At 40.8% G+C, this 18,685-nt stretch overlaps 1 protein-coding gene and 1 long non-coding RNA gene across 3 annotated transcripts in view; one reads left to right on the top strand and one right to left on the bottom strand.

Annotated features, from left to right (window-relative positions):
- Nucleotides 1-18,534, top strand: part of LOC119652171 — a 25,959-nt gene extending 7,425 nt beyond the window's left edge. Inside the window, exons 2-3 of the long non-coding RNA XR_005249517.1 lie at nt 18,128-18,226; nt 18,284-18,534. This is a non-coding gene — a long non-coding RNA (uncharacterized LOC119652171). The remainder of the gene's footprint in view (nt 1-18,127; nt 18,227-18,283) is intronic.
- The window catches only part of LOC119652132 (electron transfer flavoprotein beta subunit lysine methyltransferase-like), a 241,981-nt gene that overhangs the window by 86,648 nt on the left and 136,648 nt on the right, over nt 1-18,685 (bottom strand). For both annotated transcript variants that reach the window (XM_038056074.1, XM_038056082.1), the window contains exon 2: nt 17,420-17,507. In XM_038056074.1, the coding sequence (XP_037912002.1) occupies nt 17,420-17,502 (83 nt within the window). In that variant the 5' untranslated portion in view covers nt 17,503-17,507. The remainder of the gene's footprint in view (nt 1-17,419; nt 17,508-18,685) is intronic.

Below are 18,685 nucleotides of genomic sequence, written 5' to 3'. Positions count from 1 at the left end.
ATCTTTACCATGTCGATGTTGTTTTGGTGTTGACATTCCCATAGGTGAATCTATTCCGTCTTCTTTTCATTAATATGGAGCCCAAGATTTCGCGCCCCTGCTCGAACTGAATGTAGGTTGTTTATACCTCTCAGTTGAAGCTCAAGTTGTAAAGAATTCATGATTGAGAATAGAGAAGAAGGCTGCAAGTTAATAGCTAAATTAATATCAAAGGACTTCACACAAGCTTCATCGACAGACAGCAGACTAATCATATCAACAGCTTGCCATTCATTTGGAAATAGTGATTAGAATTCAGATTCCCGCTTCATCTGCTCTTCTTCGATTTTGAGAAAATGGTTGGGCAATGTCAACAGTGAAGTAGCGGCTATTACCAGCGGCATATAATTGCGCAAAATGTCGAGCGGGGCATGTAAATTTGGTCCAAAGCAGGGTACAACAACATTACTCCTTACTATTGTCGGTGATTGTTTCATGCCGCATTCGCTAGAGAACGTGGAAAGCTTCAGTAAATCATAGCATCGTTCCTCAAACACTTCGATTACGCTAGTGACATCTGCTTGCTCTCTCGACTAGCCGTGGACTTTAATCAATATTCTCATGTTTGGGAATGTGAGCTGGTCCTGATTTCCCATCTAGTTGATGGCGGACGGAACTAAATTTGAGAAGCAATTGAGTCTCACATTTTAGTGCGGGGCACACCGGGCATTCAAAAAATACCTGACGGTCTCCGCCGCTACTTCGCAGGGTAGAGGCAAGGTGGCGTATGAAGAGCGGCCTCTGCTCTTGCGACGAAACCGTCAACAGATGTGTTGAATGGAATTATAAAAGGAACCATCGTCTACCCAAATATTCTTTTATAAAAAGTCAACAAAATCTCTCACAACTGAAGCGCTTAGCTTTCAGTTTCCGATTTATTTAAGGTTTTATGTGAAGCAAAACTAGATGGTCGCAAGCTTACTGGACATGCTCTTCAACTTTGTGGCTTTGATCACCCTCTGAATGTTTAATAGCTAGCTTGAAGGTGATGTTATAATTCCATTTCCATTGCTTGGCAATGAAGACCGCTCCTGTTTTTTCTTTCACAAGTATCAGTCCAGCACTTTCTAGCTATGAGTACAATCTAGCATTGTTCGCATGCATTGCAGCTAGAATCAGTGCTATGTTATTGGCAAAACCCACCACGGCGGGCATCTGCGGAACCGCAAAATTAAGGACATCATTCTATATGATATCGTATAGCAATTGACCCGATACGGAGCTCTGTGGAATGCTCGTAGTGTCTTTTGCCGCTAGGTACTTCCGTTCTAGACTCTAATTAGTCCTGTAAAATGCATTTCTTCCCCCCTCCGGAAATTGCATTATCAACCAAACCCTGGATTAATTTATTATCAGTTATGATCCACTTGCCGATCAAATATGGTCTTTAACAACGAAAAGCAATCGATTGTGGTTTATTAAGGAGAATAACCTCTAGACAATTTTCAGCAAGCCAGCCGTGCACGTTATTCCTCGCCACAATTCCATGCGTGTCTCCCACAGGGTTCCGTTCACCTTTCAGTAGTGTCCTTTAAGGCATTCTCCCTTGAATTCTGACGGCTTGTTTAGGGGCCTTTTTTCCGGGGTCAGTCTTAGCACACACACTAAGCCACTTATCTGACTACCTACTATTCCACCAGCAGTTAGATCTTCAGCTGGAATATATGCATTGGCTTCGCTTGCATGCGCCGCTCGTTTTTACGATAAACTTCATTATATGAAGAGCTCTTTCAGAGAAGGTGATTGACTTCTTGGGTTGGTCTAGCTACACTAACATGAAGGACTGCTCATCCATTGTTCTTGCAGATCACCCTGTCGGTTTTTCTCTGTTATAATTTTCGACATACGTGCCAATGCAGCTTGAATAAGATTATATCAATAAATGATAGATTCTTCCCTTTCCGATAGGTCTTTATATTACTTTTTTGGACCAATACTATGTCCAACTATATGCGTTTAATAAATTGTACTGCTATGTAATTGTGTCTCTATTTCCGCACTCGGGGGCCTACACGTTAAAGTCACCAGGAATCCTCTTTGGGTATCGTTCTCTTTCCTTGAAAACAAGGTGGGGTTGTGTTCTCAAATTGAAACAATGTGAGACTTGGTGGGAATGGCAGATGTACACTTACTTATCTACAAAGCCACTGGCCGACTGATTCGTACAATCTTGTGTGGTTTGGCGAACGCACGCCTATTACGCCATTATACCAGTCTAATATGTGGTTTCAAAACATTAGGAAATATTTTGAATTACATCTCTCTCGAAGGTCACTAGGAAACTTCAATTCATTCAGTCTTTGGACTATAACCTTGTGAGAAATATGCTCGCGCGATGCTGAACAACTTAAGAGAAGAAAAGTGGATTTGACTGCGGACTTAGATGGGGTGAAATACATACATGAACACTTGCCATAAAAGATCTTAAGCCTGTTTAAAAGGACTGGGAAGAGCCGTTTGCAGTCGGAATGGCTGCGTAACACCTAGATGCCTCAGGGCGTTGGACGGCTTATACTGTTTGTTCTTAAGCCGTTGTAAAAGAGGTATAGATTTTTGAGGTTGTAGATTTAGAATAAACAAATACCGCCTCGGAGGTGGAATCATTTATCGACTGTGACCCTCTGTTATCTTCGATAACCACGTATTCGATTCTGTAAATTAGATACTGGCAAATCTTTGCTCGGAGAAGTCTTAACGAAAACGATGAGAGGTTTGTGGCTTTCTGCAGCTTTCATCGCCTACATTCTTTTGTTCTCTTTAGTGGTGACTAGTTATGGGATTCTTTCTCTTTGCATTAATGGGCAAACCATCGAGGGTGTCAATCGATTTGTATATCCTGGTAGCATAGTTTCTGCCGTGAAAAGTGACCGCCGCCGCTATTATTTGAAAGTCGCAAACCTTCGTCTTCGGCTTATCGTTGGAGTATTCTGACTCGACAGAACTTCAAACGAGGAACGATATTGGCACATGCATGTGCTTATTGAATTTGGGACGGAGGCATTTTATGATAAGTTAATATAAATAGTAGCCATGTAATCAACGAAAGTTGGTGATAACATTGGAGGTTTCAATTGTGCACAGTAGATACAAGACTGGACTAGGCTATCTCAATAGGACTCACTAGCCCGGTATTATCCTCCTCGCGAAGACTTTGGATCTAGAAATAACTTTCCCGTCCACCGTGGATGCACAACGTTTTATAATAACGTTGTGAACTACAAAAGGCTAAACTCTATCAGGAATTTTCCCCCTGTTTATGGTGTAGTTTGGAACGACATTTCAATGATATTTTGGGTTGCTTCTACGAATACGCTTGGCTTCATGACACTTGTCGTGTGATGTTTTGAATACAGTTCGTGGATTCTTTTGGCTTCATGAACAAGTAGATAACCTTGTGTCGCTGATTACGAAAGTGAGCGATGTTGGGATCTGAAGACAGTGGATTTTGGTGGGTAATGGGAAGAAATTTCGACGAGACGGGATGTGATCCACCTCGATCATAATAGTAAGGGCAATCGTTTCACATTCTTGTTTTATCATTTATGTCGGCATTAGTTTCTGCTTCAAATAGGGATATATGGCATTCATCCTTTTTGGCGATTTAAATTGGCAAAGTCCCTTTTTCTGCTCTTCATTAATGAAGTTCAACGCATCCCTATGCATAGTATCTAATCCGTTGCTTCCGTATGCGCAGACAATATCCGGAGTGTGTTTTATTACACATTTAATCGTCATTTGATTCGATGTTCCCAGAGAGAAAATTTATTACCACTTTCTGACGTGGATGAAAATTTCCTCAATTCCAGTGTTTACTGCATACGCTGTGACGCTTTTAAATAGGCCAATATACACAATGGATTTTCACTTAAGTTGCCAAATGTGCGGTTATTCATCATGTCCACAATGCTCATATGATCCATTGAGTGAAATTCACAAAACTGTAGACATTACATGTGATTGAGGCTTAATGGCATTATGATTATTACTGGAAGTGTAAGGTAAACTCTATTGAAAGTGGGTAGCTTGCAAGAAATTGTGATTTCCTGGTCGTTAATAACAACCTCGATTGGACTTTAATTGATACACTTCTGAATGAGTAGGCACACTTCGGACACACAATTGCCTCTTAGCGAAATTCTAATTAGACGACTTTATTAATTACCAACAAACACATAATTTAACGGCGAACTTGAGCTCAATGGAGGAACTAAGAAGTGAGCAAGTGGAGCAATAAATGTAAGTTGTTTGAAGCAAAATGCTAATAAACTACAAATTTTATAATAGACATGAAACTGATACTGTGCAATTAGTTGAAACCAACAAGTGGAGGTTGCGACAAATCAAATATTTTTGAATGGAATCAACATAAGTTAGGAACTTAATTTGTTGGCGTAGCGATTCACGTTTTGCCCATGTTTGTAAATCGTGCTAGAATGTTTTGAACACGTTCATCCAGGGCTGCTATCTCCTTTAGCACACTTATAAATCACCAGACCTGGAAGAGATAGTTGGCGCACCAAAAACTTCCTTGAAGTTTACATATTTGCGTCGCGTGTGAGTAATTGGGCAAATGTGTCCAATCTATAATATATACAGAAATTTATAAAAAATAAAACCTACAGGCTCACAAATATTTACGTCGGAGCTTCTAGATAGTGCCATATAAATCATTTGAGACCCAGTTTTTATTATAACTGATATTGCGTGTTTGTATTACTCCAAGAAATTGAAGAGCAATCAACGTTGCTTGAACTCTCCTAAACAGATGTCAATTAACCCAAATTCACATTCAAGTTCAAAGACTACGTTCCGTTGATTTATTATCACGAGATAACGTAAAATGATTCTCATTCACATTTACAATTGTCAGTATATTCTCTGTGGAAGCGAAGGAACCGAATGATTCCATGGAACCATTTGTTGCATAAGATATTGGAAAGCATCAGAGTTGAGTCTACAAACCAATTTGTCGGGCGTGCATATATATTTACTACACTTATCAGATCGGAGCTACCACTTTCTCTTTTATTTGTAATTAGCGCCCTGTTAGCTGTAATTAGTCTGCGCTATCTATCAAATGTGGGCTTCACAGTATTTTATATTCAGTAAATAGTTTTTCTATATCTCGCCAAGGTAATAAGGTCTGTGACACTGGGCTGGGTTTATAAGAAAAAAAGTAGATAAAGAATCCGATTTCATATTCTGATTAAAAACATTCATTTTAAGATAGTAGTGCAGGGCAACGATATCGAAAAATAGATTTTTGCATACCTGGAATGTATAATGTCTTAAAAATGTACAGTCAAAATCTTAGATTGAAATTCAGAATATTTCTAAAGTTATAGCACAAAAAACGGAACGCGCAGCAGTAGTTATGTATAGAAATGGAAAGTAGCCAGCAATCGTATATCGTATAATATCCTCCTTGCTATATTACTATAGTCAATTGACTAAGTTCTACACATGATATATAAATATATACACTATTAGAAAATAAGAAATTGACATAGAAAGAATTTTGGAGCATCACATTAGTAAGTTTTGTTATGAAAAATCTGTTTTCAAAATTTGAAACGCGTTTTGCTTGGAACAATGTTTTAAAATTTTCGCGGTAACACTTATAAGAAAGTGATTAAGTGATTTAGTTTGAATGTCAATCTCTCATTCTACCTACCCATGCCGATATGCGCAATTTGAGGTTCCGCATATTTCGAAGAGTCTAAGAATAGAAGGAAATTTATTTTTTAATTGGAACCACCACAGAAGACTGTGTGCTTCCACGAGTGAGACCATATTAACTAATGCAAAATTAAGTGAAAGCAAATTTTGTTGTAAATTTTAAGCTTCCATTCAAATCGTACTAAAATATCAGAACAATCGTGTATTACTTTCTTGTTAAGGAAAATGAAATAACGTTAAAATTTAGAGTATTACACTGTACTACTATCTTAAGTATGCACATTTTCTCATGGAACGTGCGCTGCACCGAGGAGTTGCCAAGTAGCTAGTCAATACCAATTTAGAAATATAAACCTCATTAACGTTTACGTTCCTACAGAGGAGACCGGAGATTCGAAGACGGATACCTTCTACGAAGCAGTAGAACGAATCCTCGAAGCCTGTCCCAGGTATCATATCAAAATCATACTTGGGAATTTCAACAGCCAAGTAGGGATGGAGCCCGTATTCAGGTGATACATTGCCTCCCATAGCTCATATAAGAATACCAATGATAACGGACTGCGGATTATTCAATTAGCAGTGTCACACGAATGGTTGGTGGAAGTACTTGTTTTGCGCGGAAAGCAGCCCACAAGCAAATGTGGGCCTCTCCAGACGGGACCACTTTCAACCAAATTGACCACATTTAAACTTTATGTATGTCAGAACATATAGGGGGCCAATATAGATCCGAATCACTATCTCTTTGGCAGGTGGGCCCGAATAACAATACTACCTAGAATCTCTCCACCTCGCAGAACCGCACCAAGAACTTTTACAAACAAGTCAGTAGGATGAAGCCTTATACACCTCGATGCGAGACAGAGAGGAAAATCTGATTTCTGACAGAATGGGCATATAGGAGGGATGTGGTTGAGTACTTTGGTGAACTCCTGAACAACCAAAATATCGGTGAGTTGGAGGTCGCGCCAACTGAAGATAATGGAAAAATGCTACCAGCGTGAAGCAGTGAAGCAATTATAGGGGTATCACGTTACTGAGTACCATCTGTAAGATGTTCTCCGCTTTCTTGTTAGGCCGGATGGCCTCATACGCCCAGATTATCATTGGCCCATACCAAAGAGGCTTCACTCCAGGCAAATCAGCAGCAGATCAGATTTGCTCTCAGCAGCAAGCGATGGAAAAACTATTGGAATATGGATATCAGTTGCACTATCTTTTCATCGACTTTAAAGCAGCCTATGATTGCATAGCCAGGATAAAACTGTGCGCGGCCATGAGAAAATTTGGTATCCCGACGAAATTAATGACTGACTAGGCTGACTCTGACCAACGTGCGAGGCCAGATAAAAGCAGCAGGCTCATCCTCGAAACCATTCAACATCAACAATGGTCTAAGACAAGGGGATACCCTATTATGCGTCTTTTTTAACCAGGCCCTGGAAAAAGCGAACCATGATGCTGAGGTAAATGCAAGAGGCACCATCCTCTTTAAGTCCACCCAACTGCAGGCCTATGCTATGTTATACGATATCGACATCATAGGAAGAACGACCTGAGATGTACAAACTGCGTTCATCCAAATCGAGCAGGCGGCAAGAGATTTTGGGTTGCACATCTATGAAGGCAAGACGAAATATATGGTGACAACGGTAACACGAAAAACCAACCAACCAACATCAAATCGCACTGGTCAAACGAGAAGAATAAAAGTGGGAGACTGCAACTTTGAGACCGTTGATATCTCCTATATATCCTATATCTCCTATCTATGGTCGAAAAAAACAACCGATAACAGCTACGATGATGAAATCCGCGCACGGTTGTTGTCAGCCAACAGAGCCTATTTCAGTTTACAAATACTGTTCCGCTCGAAACGTCTCACCATAGGGTCAAAGCTCTTACTGTACAAGAAAATGATCTTGCCAGTCCTCATGTATTCCTCGGAGACTTGGGTTCTTAGCAAGAAAAATTGCTAACTCTTGGCCGCGTTCAGAAGAAGAATCCTCCGAAGAATTTTCGGCCCTCCATATGAGGATATACGATTCCGTAGCCTACATAATGACGAAATCTTTGAGCGATACCATGACCGTCCGGTTGTGGATAAAATTCGGCTCAATAGGTTCCGGTGGCCAGGCCACAAATGCATATGGATGAGGATGATCTACCCCGAGAAGTCTATAAGGGCAATATCTATAATAATAATAATCGTTGGCACAACAATCCATATTGGATCAGGGCCTTGAAGTGTGTTAGAGCACTTCATTCAAGACCGTAACGGTAAACTACAGGATACCCTATAGGAGGCAATGTGGTCGGTTTGCGCTCGAACGAGATAATAACCCTGATTTGACTCAGGTACTAATTTACAGCTGAGTCGACTGGTATCCAACGTCAAATCACTGTCACCAGTGAGATTTGAACCGCGAGTTTCCATACGAGTACTGTAACCATTCAGCTATCCGGACACGCAATATTTATGAAAGATGAGGCAGATCCTGCCTGAGGCGGAGTTCTTTATTAAGGCAGGCTTAGACCAGATACCGGTTGTTGCGCCGTTGATGATGATTCACATCCGCTCCAGTTCTAAAACTGCCCATGTGCTCGGAAGGCCACCGCATTTGTTTTCCCAGGTTGAAGAGGAAACACTTTCTGGTAGGATTACAGTTGAGCAGATTTATCCGACAAAGCCTTGACTTTACCAGAAAATAAAATTGACCATAGAATTTCTACGAATGCGGTGTGGTTAGTCCAGGGAGCTAGATATAAAGATGCTTGTATTCGGCTACAATGCCGGCTTCAGAACCTGGGACTTTCTTATTATTTAAATTTGCAAGAAAAATTCCAGTGCAAAGGATTTATTGGTTTTAAATAGGAACATGACTAATTTTTTATGTACGTTTTGAACCATCAATATCCACATGCCCGGTAGAGTTGATCAAGGGTCGCCTTGAGTTTGGAAGAAAAAATCAATGATGCAGGACTAAATCGAAATTTTAAGGAATGTTTTTCTCGTGATCCACAAAATATCTCTCTTTGCTCTGTGTCGTTTAACCTTAATAGATGCTCCTCATTCATATCTTTGGCTCTACCAGCAGCACGCAATATCGTCGTCTCCATTATCGCGGGGGCCGTTCATTGTCTTTGATAGTTGGTCCGACAGGGCCGATGACACTGCGGTAAATGTTGGATTTGAGACGTTCGTTGATGTTTCGAACACAAAGAATGCCAGTTGTGGAACGCCAATTTATCCAGTGATAGTACCTGTTTCACTAGGTTTGGTTGTAAGAAATCTGAATAAAGATTCAGTCTGAGACAGTATTGCATAAGTCGAACAATCCACTCTTGGGCAAGTTGCTCAAGATCAGCTTTGCTTGAGACACTAGGAAAACATCATTCGAATAGAGTAGTGTGTTGGGCGCTGAATGTTCCGTGTAACAGTGCCCATAACAAGAACAAAGAGGGGTTGGGAGGGCGCTTTCTTGATGAAGCGGTTTTGATATATCTATAACACGTCGAATTTTACTCGTCTGAATTCTGTAGAGCAACTAACTCAGCGCACCAGTTTCTCTGGCAAGGCCATCAAATGCCTTCTGTAGATCCAGATATATAGAGAGGGCGACATTAATTTACCGACACAGTGATAAATTTTGAATTTCACTCTATAAAAAATCTAGAATAGGTCATGTCGCGCTGAATTCCTTCATGCAAATGCGATACAAAATGTTGTTGGTGGTCAAATACCTTGATTGTATATCAAGGTATTCTCTTCGTGTCGTAAAAGGAACAGAAATTTGTGCGCTAGAAACTTACAAATTTTGAAACTTTCTTATTACTGAAATGTTATTAGGATAGGATAGGAACTTATTTAACGGATGCGACCTTTGACTGAGCATGTTCGACAGCTCCTCGACACCGATATCAAAGGCTCGGAAAGCGAAGCGATTCCAGCGACATAGGCCTAAGTGAAGTGAGATGATGGAGCTCTGGAGAGAACTCCTCTCCGTTTTGTGTGTGCTTTTGTACTCTGGAACACTAAGTGATAGCAGACGTGAATCTGGCAAGTTCTTGATTGCGAGATTCCGGTTTAGGTTAAGGAGCATCTCAATTGTGTATTATTACTCACGCACCAACGGGGACTTTCGATATAGAAGAGAGGAGTTTGAGAGTTGTCTCCTTAGTATGCGTAACAAAAGAGCTGCTGAAATCAGCGTAGAAGGACACCTTACCTTCGCCTGCGTGTTGCAGCTGTATCTGCTCTTAGAGGAGCAGACTGTGAGCCCAGACATTTCAGTAATCAAACTGTCATTCAGTAGTCGGTAAATTCTTTTGTTGCGCGAACAGATAAATTCTGAACAATACCTGAGAATATTGATGAGAAGTAGGCTGTTGTCAAAACGGATTTTAATTTGGCGTGTGTATAGTTGCCTTATGATCTGATAGCGCCATGGAACAATGAAGGTAATGAGCTGAGAGCTCTTTTGATGGCTGCAAACGGAGATGAGCGCGACGCGCTGAAACCATTAACGCAGCAAAAGTACGAGAAATGCAACGTAATGTACATCGTAACAAAACAAATTGTACCCCTGCATTGGCAAGAAAAGCAAAAGCCGCAAACAACAACGATGGTCGATCCGTATTAACGGCAAATGACGATGCAAAATGTAATATGTTACACAAAGGTAAAATCGTGGTACAGGGGATCTATGAGCAATGTTATCTTTCTTCAAATATCTTACATACGCTGATGACATCTCCTTGTTCTCTCATCGAGTTAGAGACCTTGATCAAGTGGCTCCGCATTTGGAGCAGAAGGTAAATGGGGTCAGGGCAGAGATAAATATCAAGAAAACCAGGACCTTTTTTTCCTGCTTACATTGATCAAACATTTGTATATTCCTAAAAGCGTTGCTTCTGTCGCTGTTGTCATCGAAGTTGACGTCGCTCATAAGTTGAGATTGTTCCAGTCCACTGTTAACTCAAACGCTCCAAGTTTTCAAGCAATACACATCTGTACTTTGTCATCGGTTTACTCTAGCCTAAGACAATATCAAATTAAGAAATGAACCCCACTATCCCAGGATGGACGGCGAGATGGTTGCCTTATTACATATCACAGAACAGTATGGAATTTTTCGGATAGTCATGGGGAGCATAAGTGCATTGCGAAGAGCCGACAGTGATTGGCCTTTGGTGCATCTGATCCGCTATGCTCCACATAAGGGTATGTGGTAATCGCACGTTTTCATTGTTGGGTCGGGAATGCATTTGTTAGCCATCTTTTCAATTTTAACAATTGGAAGATTCTTCTGCGTTAGGCTTAATTTGGGGAGTAAGTTTTTCTGTATTTCAGAGGTGTTTAGCAAAGCCACTATTGTCTTTTCCGATTTTATTTCGTCAGTTAACAGTCTCCGATTGCAAGAGAGAGTGTATCGAAATTTCAAGCGATTTGGAAAATGAAAAATCATATTATTTAGCATCCGTGTATGATCTCATAAACTTCAAGTTGACCACAGATAATCATAATCTTCAAACATTCTATAATAGAATTAATTTACTATTCGTGTTGCTAAAGGCGGCCTGGAGAGTTACCGAATTCATAAACGATTACAGAATCGGTGATGCTACAACCAAGCACGAGTTCTAAGCCACCTAAGAGGTGTGGGATATGAAGGGTTTGTGAAAATTTTATTGTAAAAGCTGAAAAAGATTAACCATTGTCCATTTTGGGAACTGACTTTCTCAAAGGTTATTTCTGGAATCACCCAAGCAATAGGATGTCCTCCCGTTTTCTGACGCAGTAATATTTTATATCCAGCTACCAAATGATGTCGCATCTGAAAGACTGTTTTCAACGACATGTCCGTCCGAACAGGCAGACTTAATAAAAATTCTATAATTCGTAATTTGGTTTGCTTCTATGCCTTCACTTTTTGAAATGTTTACCGTCGGCATCTGCACTTTTCTAATCAGTTCGGTATCGTATCGGCAAAAGGGCGTATCGATGCATTCCTTGCAAATTTCCTCTTGTTATAATGATAATCGTTGACGTGATAACCCAACTGGATCTGGGCATTGACGTCTGTTAAAGCACTTCATTCAAGACCGTATCAGTACACTTTAGTAGACAAATTGGCCAGCATTGCACTCGACCGTGACTATTACGGTCATTTGACTCAGGAACTCATTCACAGCTTAGTTGTCTGGTATCCGACATTCAGTCACGACACAGATTCCATTGGTACCAGTGAGACCTTCTGTACGACAACCTAGGACTCTACCCACTGAGGATTCCAGACGCATAAAAAACACCCAAAGCCTTTCATACTTCAAACGACCTAGTCCCGGTTTCTGATTTGTTACATAATTAGTTTGGTTTTGCTTCGAAGTGATTGTGATTTTATAATCTCGTTTTAATCGAGAGTACCCCCAATGTGAACTTGCAACCGTTGTTGCTATATACCTATATACTAGGTGTTGGATCAGGATGGCTTGCAGGGTTGTGGAAGGGGAAAAATTGTAAGAAAAATATGAAAAAAGATAATAAATAGTACTTTTACATGAGTGTACTTAGTTTCAAGCAAAATGAAAAGATTTTCAACTCTCCTGTTGTACTTTCTGTCATAACCATGTATATATATCTGCTACCAATATTGTTGGTACAATGTGAAAAATTGTTGGAGGGGAGAGGAGGTTGAAGAGAGCACATTAAACACGTCTGGGACGATACACTCTTTTTCTTCGAACTCTGTCCCAATCACAAGCGGTCACAAATAACCATCCAGCGTATCAAGCCACCATTGTTTCAGCCGACCTTTTGGTCATTTCCCATACGCTACGATGTTTAAACGACGGCAAGTGTTTCCCTGTTAGCGCGAATTACATGACGATATCATTGAAGACACCTCTCTCGCGATTTTTACACGATCGACGCAACTCCCTATTGATCGCGAATATCCTCCTTTCGGATGGGATCATGGTATTTCACATCACTGGTCCAACACTATATTTTCATATCGATTACCGTGAGACGCTGTTCATTTTCCTTTGTAGTCGGCCAACACTCAGAACCATAGAGGGCGACTGGGCGGACGACATTGCGGTAAATTTCCGACTTGAGGCGTTCGTTGATACGTCGGTCATAAAAAAGCAGGTCGTGGAACGCCTCTTCATCCAGGTTGCACTATTGCGTGCAGGAATTTCGAAACGCGCTTCATCATTGGCAGATAGCATTGATACGAGATATTTAAATGGCTCAGTTCTGGACAGGTCACTGCCGCTGACAGTGATAATGCCTATTTCATGGACATCCATTTTTGGACCAGTTATTCGAGATCATTTTTTCTCTGAGACACCAGAAAAACATCATCTGCATGTGGCATAAGGCGCTGGACGTTGGATATCCTGTGTGATAGGGTCCATAACAATAACAAAGAGGAGTGCTGAGATGGTGCTTCCTTGATGAACATCGACAGAGACCGGGAGCGATTTTAATACACCCGACACACTTCGAACTTTGCTTTTCGGATCGTGATAAAGTAATTGAACTCAGTGCACGAGTTCTTCTGGCAGTAGATGTTGTTATACCAAATGAGCCAACATACCAAATGAGTTCGTGTGTCACACCGTTAAACGCTTTTTCCAGATTTAAAAATGCAATGTAAAGAGGGCGATATTTCTTGACCAATCCGGCTTAATTCGCGGTTATTTGAACGATTTCGCGGATAGAGTTATCAATCGGATCGAACGGTAATTGGAACATTCCGCTGGACTACTTTTCTTTTTCCATATTGAAACTGTGATGCTTTCTTGCCAGTCAAATGGCGTTCTACCTTTTACAGTAACCCGTTTGAAGAATTCGCTAAGCCACAGTGTCGGGTCACAGCTACTCGCATTCCAGAGCTCAGATGCGATTTTGTCAGGTCCTGTGGCTGTCCCCGATTTTATTCGTTTTATTGCTTCCACAACTTCAGTGGCGTTGATAAGTGAAATTGCTCCAAATATCGGTAACGCTTGTGGAAGTGGCAGATGAACGAATTCTTCCATTGAAGTCTGTTCTAAATATTCTCGCCATCTATTCGTCACGGCCGTTCCGTCGGTCAGCATTCCTTGTCCAGTTCTTGTTATGAACGCAACAGAAGTGTTCGATTTCATTTAACAAGTCAATGCAGATCTCCCTCGACATCCCGAGTGTCCAATTTATCGTAAAGACCTTTGTAATGGGCCGCTCGATCTTGTAACTTTGCCCATTGATCAGCGTTTTATTGTCGAGAGACTTGTGATAGAGGCGATTCATTTGATTTTCATTTGAACATCATTCTAAAGCCAAGTATCTCGGTTGATATACTGCTTACGTAGTTTGATTACCTCGATGGTTGCTGATTGTGAATATCGTCGATTCTTCGACATTCGCAATGGTTGATAATTGCATAAACGAAATGATGTCTTCTGACGAAATAGCCACCATTTAATGCGCGACGGCAGGTGCGTGTCTTACACTGCTTTACCAGTGGCTTCATACTTAAGGCGGCAAACAAAGGCCGATGTTGAGGTGTGATCGTCTCATAGGGAAAGGCTTTGCAGTCAGTGTGTCTGGATCTTATGAGAATATAGTCGTTTTGCGTTTTACTGTTCTCACTACAAAATGTGGAAAGATGAGACAATCGTTTGATGAGCCATGTATTTATTATTACAAGGTCATAGGTGTCTGCAAAGTCGATTATATGCTGGCCACCGTCATTGCGTGCTCCAAACCACCTGTTGCCTTCTGCCTTTTCACCGACATGACCATTAAGGGCGCCTGCAATGATAAAATATTCATCAGCAGGCACGTTGCAGGTTTTTGCATCGAGAAGATACCAGAGGGCATCTCTCTCGGTATCAGGTCGAACTATCTGTGGTGTTTACGCGGTGAAGAAGTGAATAGTGTGATCAGTTGATACAGTGGTGAACTTCATCAAGCCGTTATCAAATCGTTCGACTTCTTAAGTGACATTGGGGAACCCTCTGCGATGGCAATTCCAACACCGTATTAAATGTGTGGTCTACCCAAATAGAGAAGTTACGTCGGTAAAGATTAGACTTACCATTTAACATCAACGGCGCAACAACAATAAGGAACTCCAGACATTCCGGTTTTGCGCCGAGGTCCACCAATTCGATATCCCTAAAAGCTATCTGGCGTCCTGACCTACGCCATCGCTCCATCTTAGCCAGGGTCTGCCTCGTCTTCTTTTTCTGCCATAGATATTGCCCTTATAGACTTTCGGGGTGGGATTATCCTCATCCATACGGATTAAGTGACCCGCCCACTGTAACCTATTGAGCAGTATTTTATCCACAACCGGACGGCCATGGTATCGCTCAGAGATTTCGTGGTTACGTAGGCTACGGAATCGTCCATCCTCATGTAGGGGGCCAAAAATTTTCCGGAGGATTCTTCTCTTGAACACGGCCAAGAGTTCGTAATTTCTCTTGCTAAGAACCCAAGTTTCCGATGAGTACATGAGGACTGGCAAGATCATAGTATTGTACAGTAAGAGCTTTGACCCTATGGTGAGACGTTTCGAGCGGAACAGTTTTTGTAAGCTGAAATAGGCTCTGTTGGCTGACAACAACCGTGCGCGGATTTCATCATCGTAGTTGTTATCGGTTGTGATTTTCGACCCTAGATAGGAGAAATTGTCAACGGTCTCAAAGTTGTATTCTCCTATCCTTATTCTTCTTCGTGTTTGACCAGTGCGGTTTGATGTTGTTGGTTGATTCGTCTTCGGTGCTGACGTTGCCACCATATATTTTGTCTTGCCTTCATTGATGTGCAGCCCAAGATCTCGCGTCGCCTGCTCGATCTGGTTGAAGGCAGTTGTACGGCTCGGGTGGTTCTTCCCATGATGTCGATATCGTCAGCATAAGCCAGTAGTTGGGTGGACTGAAAGGGGATTGTACCTCTTGCATTTATCTCAGCATCACGGATCATTTTCTCCAGAGTCTGGTTAAAGAGGAAGCATGATAGGGCATCCCCTCGTCGAAGACCGTTATTGATGTCGAATGGTCTTGAGAGTGATCCTGCTGCTTTTATCTAGCCTCGCACATTGGTCAGGGTCAGCCTAGTCAGTCTTATTAGTTTCGTCGGGATATCGAATTCTCTCATGGCCGCGTACAGTTTTACTCTGGCTATGCTATCATAGACGGCTTTAAAGTCGATGAATAGATGGTGCAGTTGGTGTCCATATTCCAACAGTTTTTCCATCGCTTGCCGCAGAGTGAAAATCTGATCTGTTGCTGATTTGCGTGGAGTGAAGCCTCTTTGGTATGGGCCAATGATGTTACCATTTAGCATTTTAATTATATCTGAAGCATTCAGGTTCTGGTTTGCCGCTTTGCTTGTTGTTTTATTTATAAAAACACAAGTGTGGCTCATGAGATATTTCTGTGAATGGAGACGTGTCAATGTACTTTAGAAATTATCCTAAGTCCAACGTACATGTATTTCTCGGTTTTTGATGAACGTCAAGATGTATGGTTGCTTTATTTGTATGGGGTATAGCGTGTTACCCACGCCTACGCGCCATCGTTGTCGATTTCCGGTTTGAGTAACGATGAAGTGCATTTTCTATGTTCTACAACCACTTAGTAACACAGGGAGAATAGTGGCGCGGGACAGTTTCAATATTAGTGTTGAGATAGGCATATTGTCAAATTTGGGATAAAATAGCGAAGGCGAAGTCCATAGAAGCAACACTTCTTAAGCATACTAATTGATCGACGCCCTTGATATTCCATCCATTAATATAAATAAAAAAAACTGCAATGGCTGCCAGGCTGAGAACCCTGTTTTGTTGGCGTTTATTTTCAGTCCCAACTCTGGTTGCCTCCTTTCCCAGATCCAGAGCCATTTGGTCCAGGTGCTTGACTCGTTGTGAGAAAGTTGACATGCTTTATTGAACCCCTCTACGTAGTTCAGCCAAGGCAGTATGAAGAACGTCATCGATAAAGAGCCAGAAAAGTATTGGTGATAGGATGCAATGTCCCAAAGGGTACTGCGGTTAGTACAGAAGGACCCAGAGCGGAAAGTAGAAGACAGAAAGATTGCCTGCTTCCCGCCTGATACCCTCTTTGGCATTCTTAAGAAGGCAGCTTCCCCTTCTCTCACCAGCGCCATGCTCACCTCCGCCCACAGCTAACAACATATCGCTCAGCTCCTTACATTGGTCAATTCGCCTCTACGTTGCCAGTCTTAGCCAGATATTTTTGGCACATGGGCGACAATTTTATCCACAAAGGATTGGTGCCATACTAAGACCCTCTATGTGGGTGGAAGTTTCTGTCGCCTGGACGATTTCCATCAGTCTTCCTGCATTTAGTGTCTCAGCGATGCACGACGTAAAATCAGGTACGTATGGCGAAAATATTTTCCAATTTGTGTCGGAAATGTTTGTGGTGAAAACACTTGATATAGATTTTACTGTTGTAAACACGATCTTAGAACAAAATAATTCAAGAGGAAAAGCTTAATGTGAAACAAAAGTAGAGGTTGAAGAATTAAATATCGAATCGTGATTTGTGATAAAATCAATTGGAATTTCATTATAAAAATCGAATTTATACTGAAATAATTCTTTATTCAGAGTTGGCTTATTAAAACAGCTTAATTTTAACTCAAACGATTGAACCAATAGCGTTGATTAGGTTTACTTGCCTTGCCTTAGCGTGCTGTTCCCTTGATTTAGAGCACATTCGTCTGAATTGCCTCCACACTAAATTTGTTGCGATGCCACTCATTTTTTTCCTGTAAATAAATAATTTTCATGTTTATTACATATTTTAAAATGGCTGTGTACGTATATCTTGTTCGAATGCAAAAGCGCATAATTTAATGTGTTTGTGTTTTCCTAATGTATATTTACATTCTCAACATAACAAATATTTCTATTCTCAAGCCATCGCTGCAACAGCAACAATATTTGTTTAGAGGTTGTCATATGGTGAAAGCTTATTCTAATAACACCCCTCATAGATAAAATCTTATGTTCGCGCCTCTTACACAACGCATTGTTTACAATTTTCTGTTTTGATAGGAAAATAATGAGAATAATAACAAAAATTGATTTAAATATGTGCAAACATTTGCTGGCTGCAATACAGCGCGTGTATGGTTGAAATATGAAAATACGACGCGTTTGGTTGACGGTTGAAAGGAATGCAGTTAATATGCATAATTCTCTAGTAATATGTCGGTAGCTAGCAGAAAACAACACGAAGCACCAGAAAACAAGCACGTGTATGCATGACGAATATTACCTAAAAAGTCCCTCGCAACTGCCGGAGATTGTGTATATTTATTTGTCTTTTTTTTACAACGTTACAAAAATAACATGCAATATTTTGACTAGTTTTCATCTTACAGATTTGGAGATATTCACTTTAAAAAGATCAACTTTTCTTCAGAGAACATCCCTACTTTTGAGAAAATAACATTGGATTCCAGAATTTTTCCATTCTTCAGGTAATTGCGTTACCTAAATATATAAAAGTTGTAACTGAATCTATCTATCTGGGACAGCATCTGATTCGGTTATTTGACATTTGACATGACTACGACAAAATCGATGATTCAAGGTCAGATAGGATAATCAATAGCGTGGAGTTGTGCGTGTATGCTGTGGAATGTCCTTGGTCTTTAAAATATGGGAAACTTTACTTGGGCGTATTAAATTTCATTTGTGAATTTTTGATCGGGAAAACATGACTTGAGTCAAACTAAATTTGTATAGGTTAAAGGAGGTTCAATAAAAAAATGGAATGAAAAACAAAGAGGTATTTTTCTTATTTGAGTCAGCTTACAATACATTTTCAGGAACAGATGCTTCAAGTATAAAGAAGTTGGAATGCGGAAGTTGTGTGCTCCAGGTATAAATCATATAGTCGACGAAGACACGGGACATTAATCACTTCTACGCGTCAT

The sequence above is a fragment of the Hermetia illucens genome, chromosome 1 (genome assembly GCF_905115235.1).
Source record: "Hermetia illucens chromosome 1, iHerIll2.2.curated.20191125, whole genome shotgun sequence".
NCBI classification, from domain to species: Eukaryota; Metazoa; Arthropoda; class Insecta; order Diptera; family Stratiomyidae; genus Hermetia; species Hermetia illucens.
The sequence above is the reverse complement of the archived record's forward strand: the minus strand, read 5'-3'. Positions and strand labels throughout refer to the sequence as shown.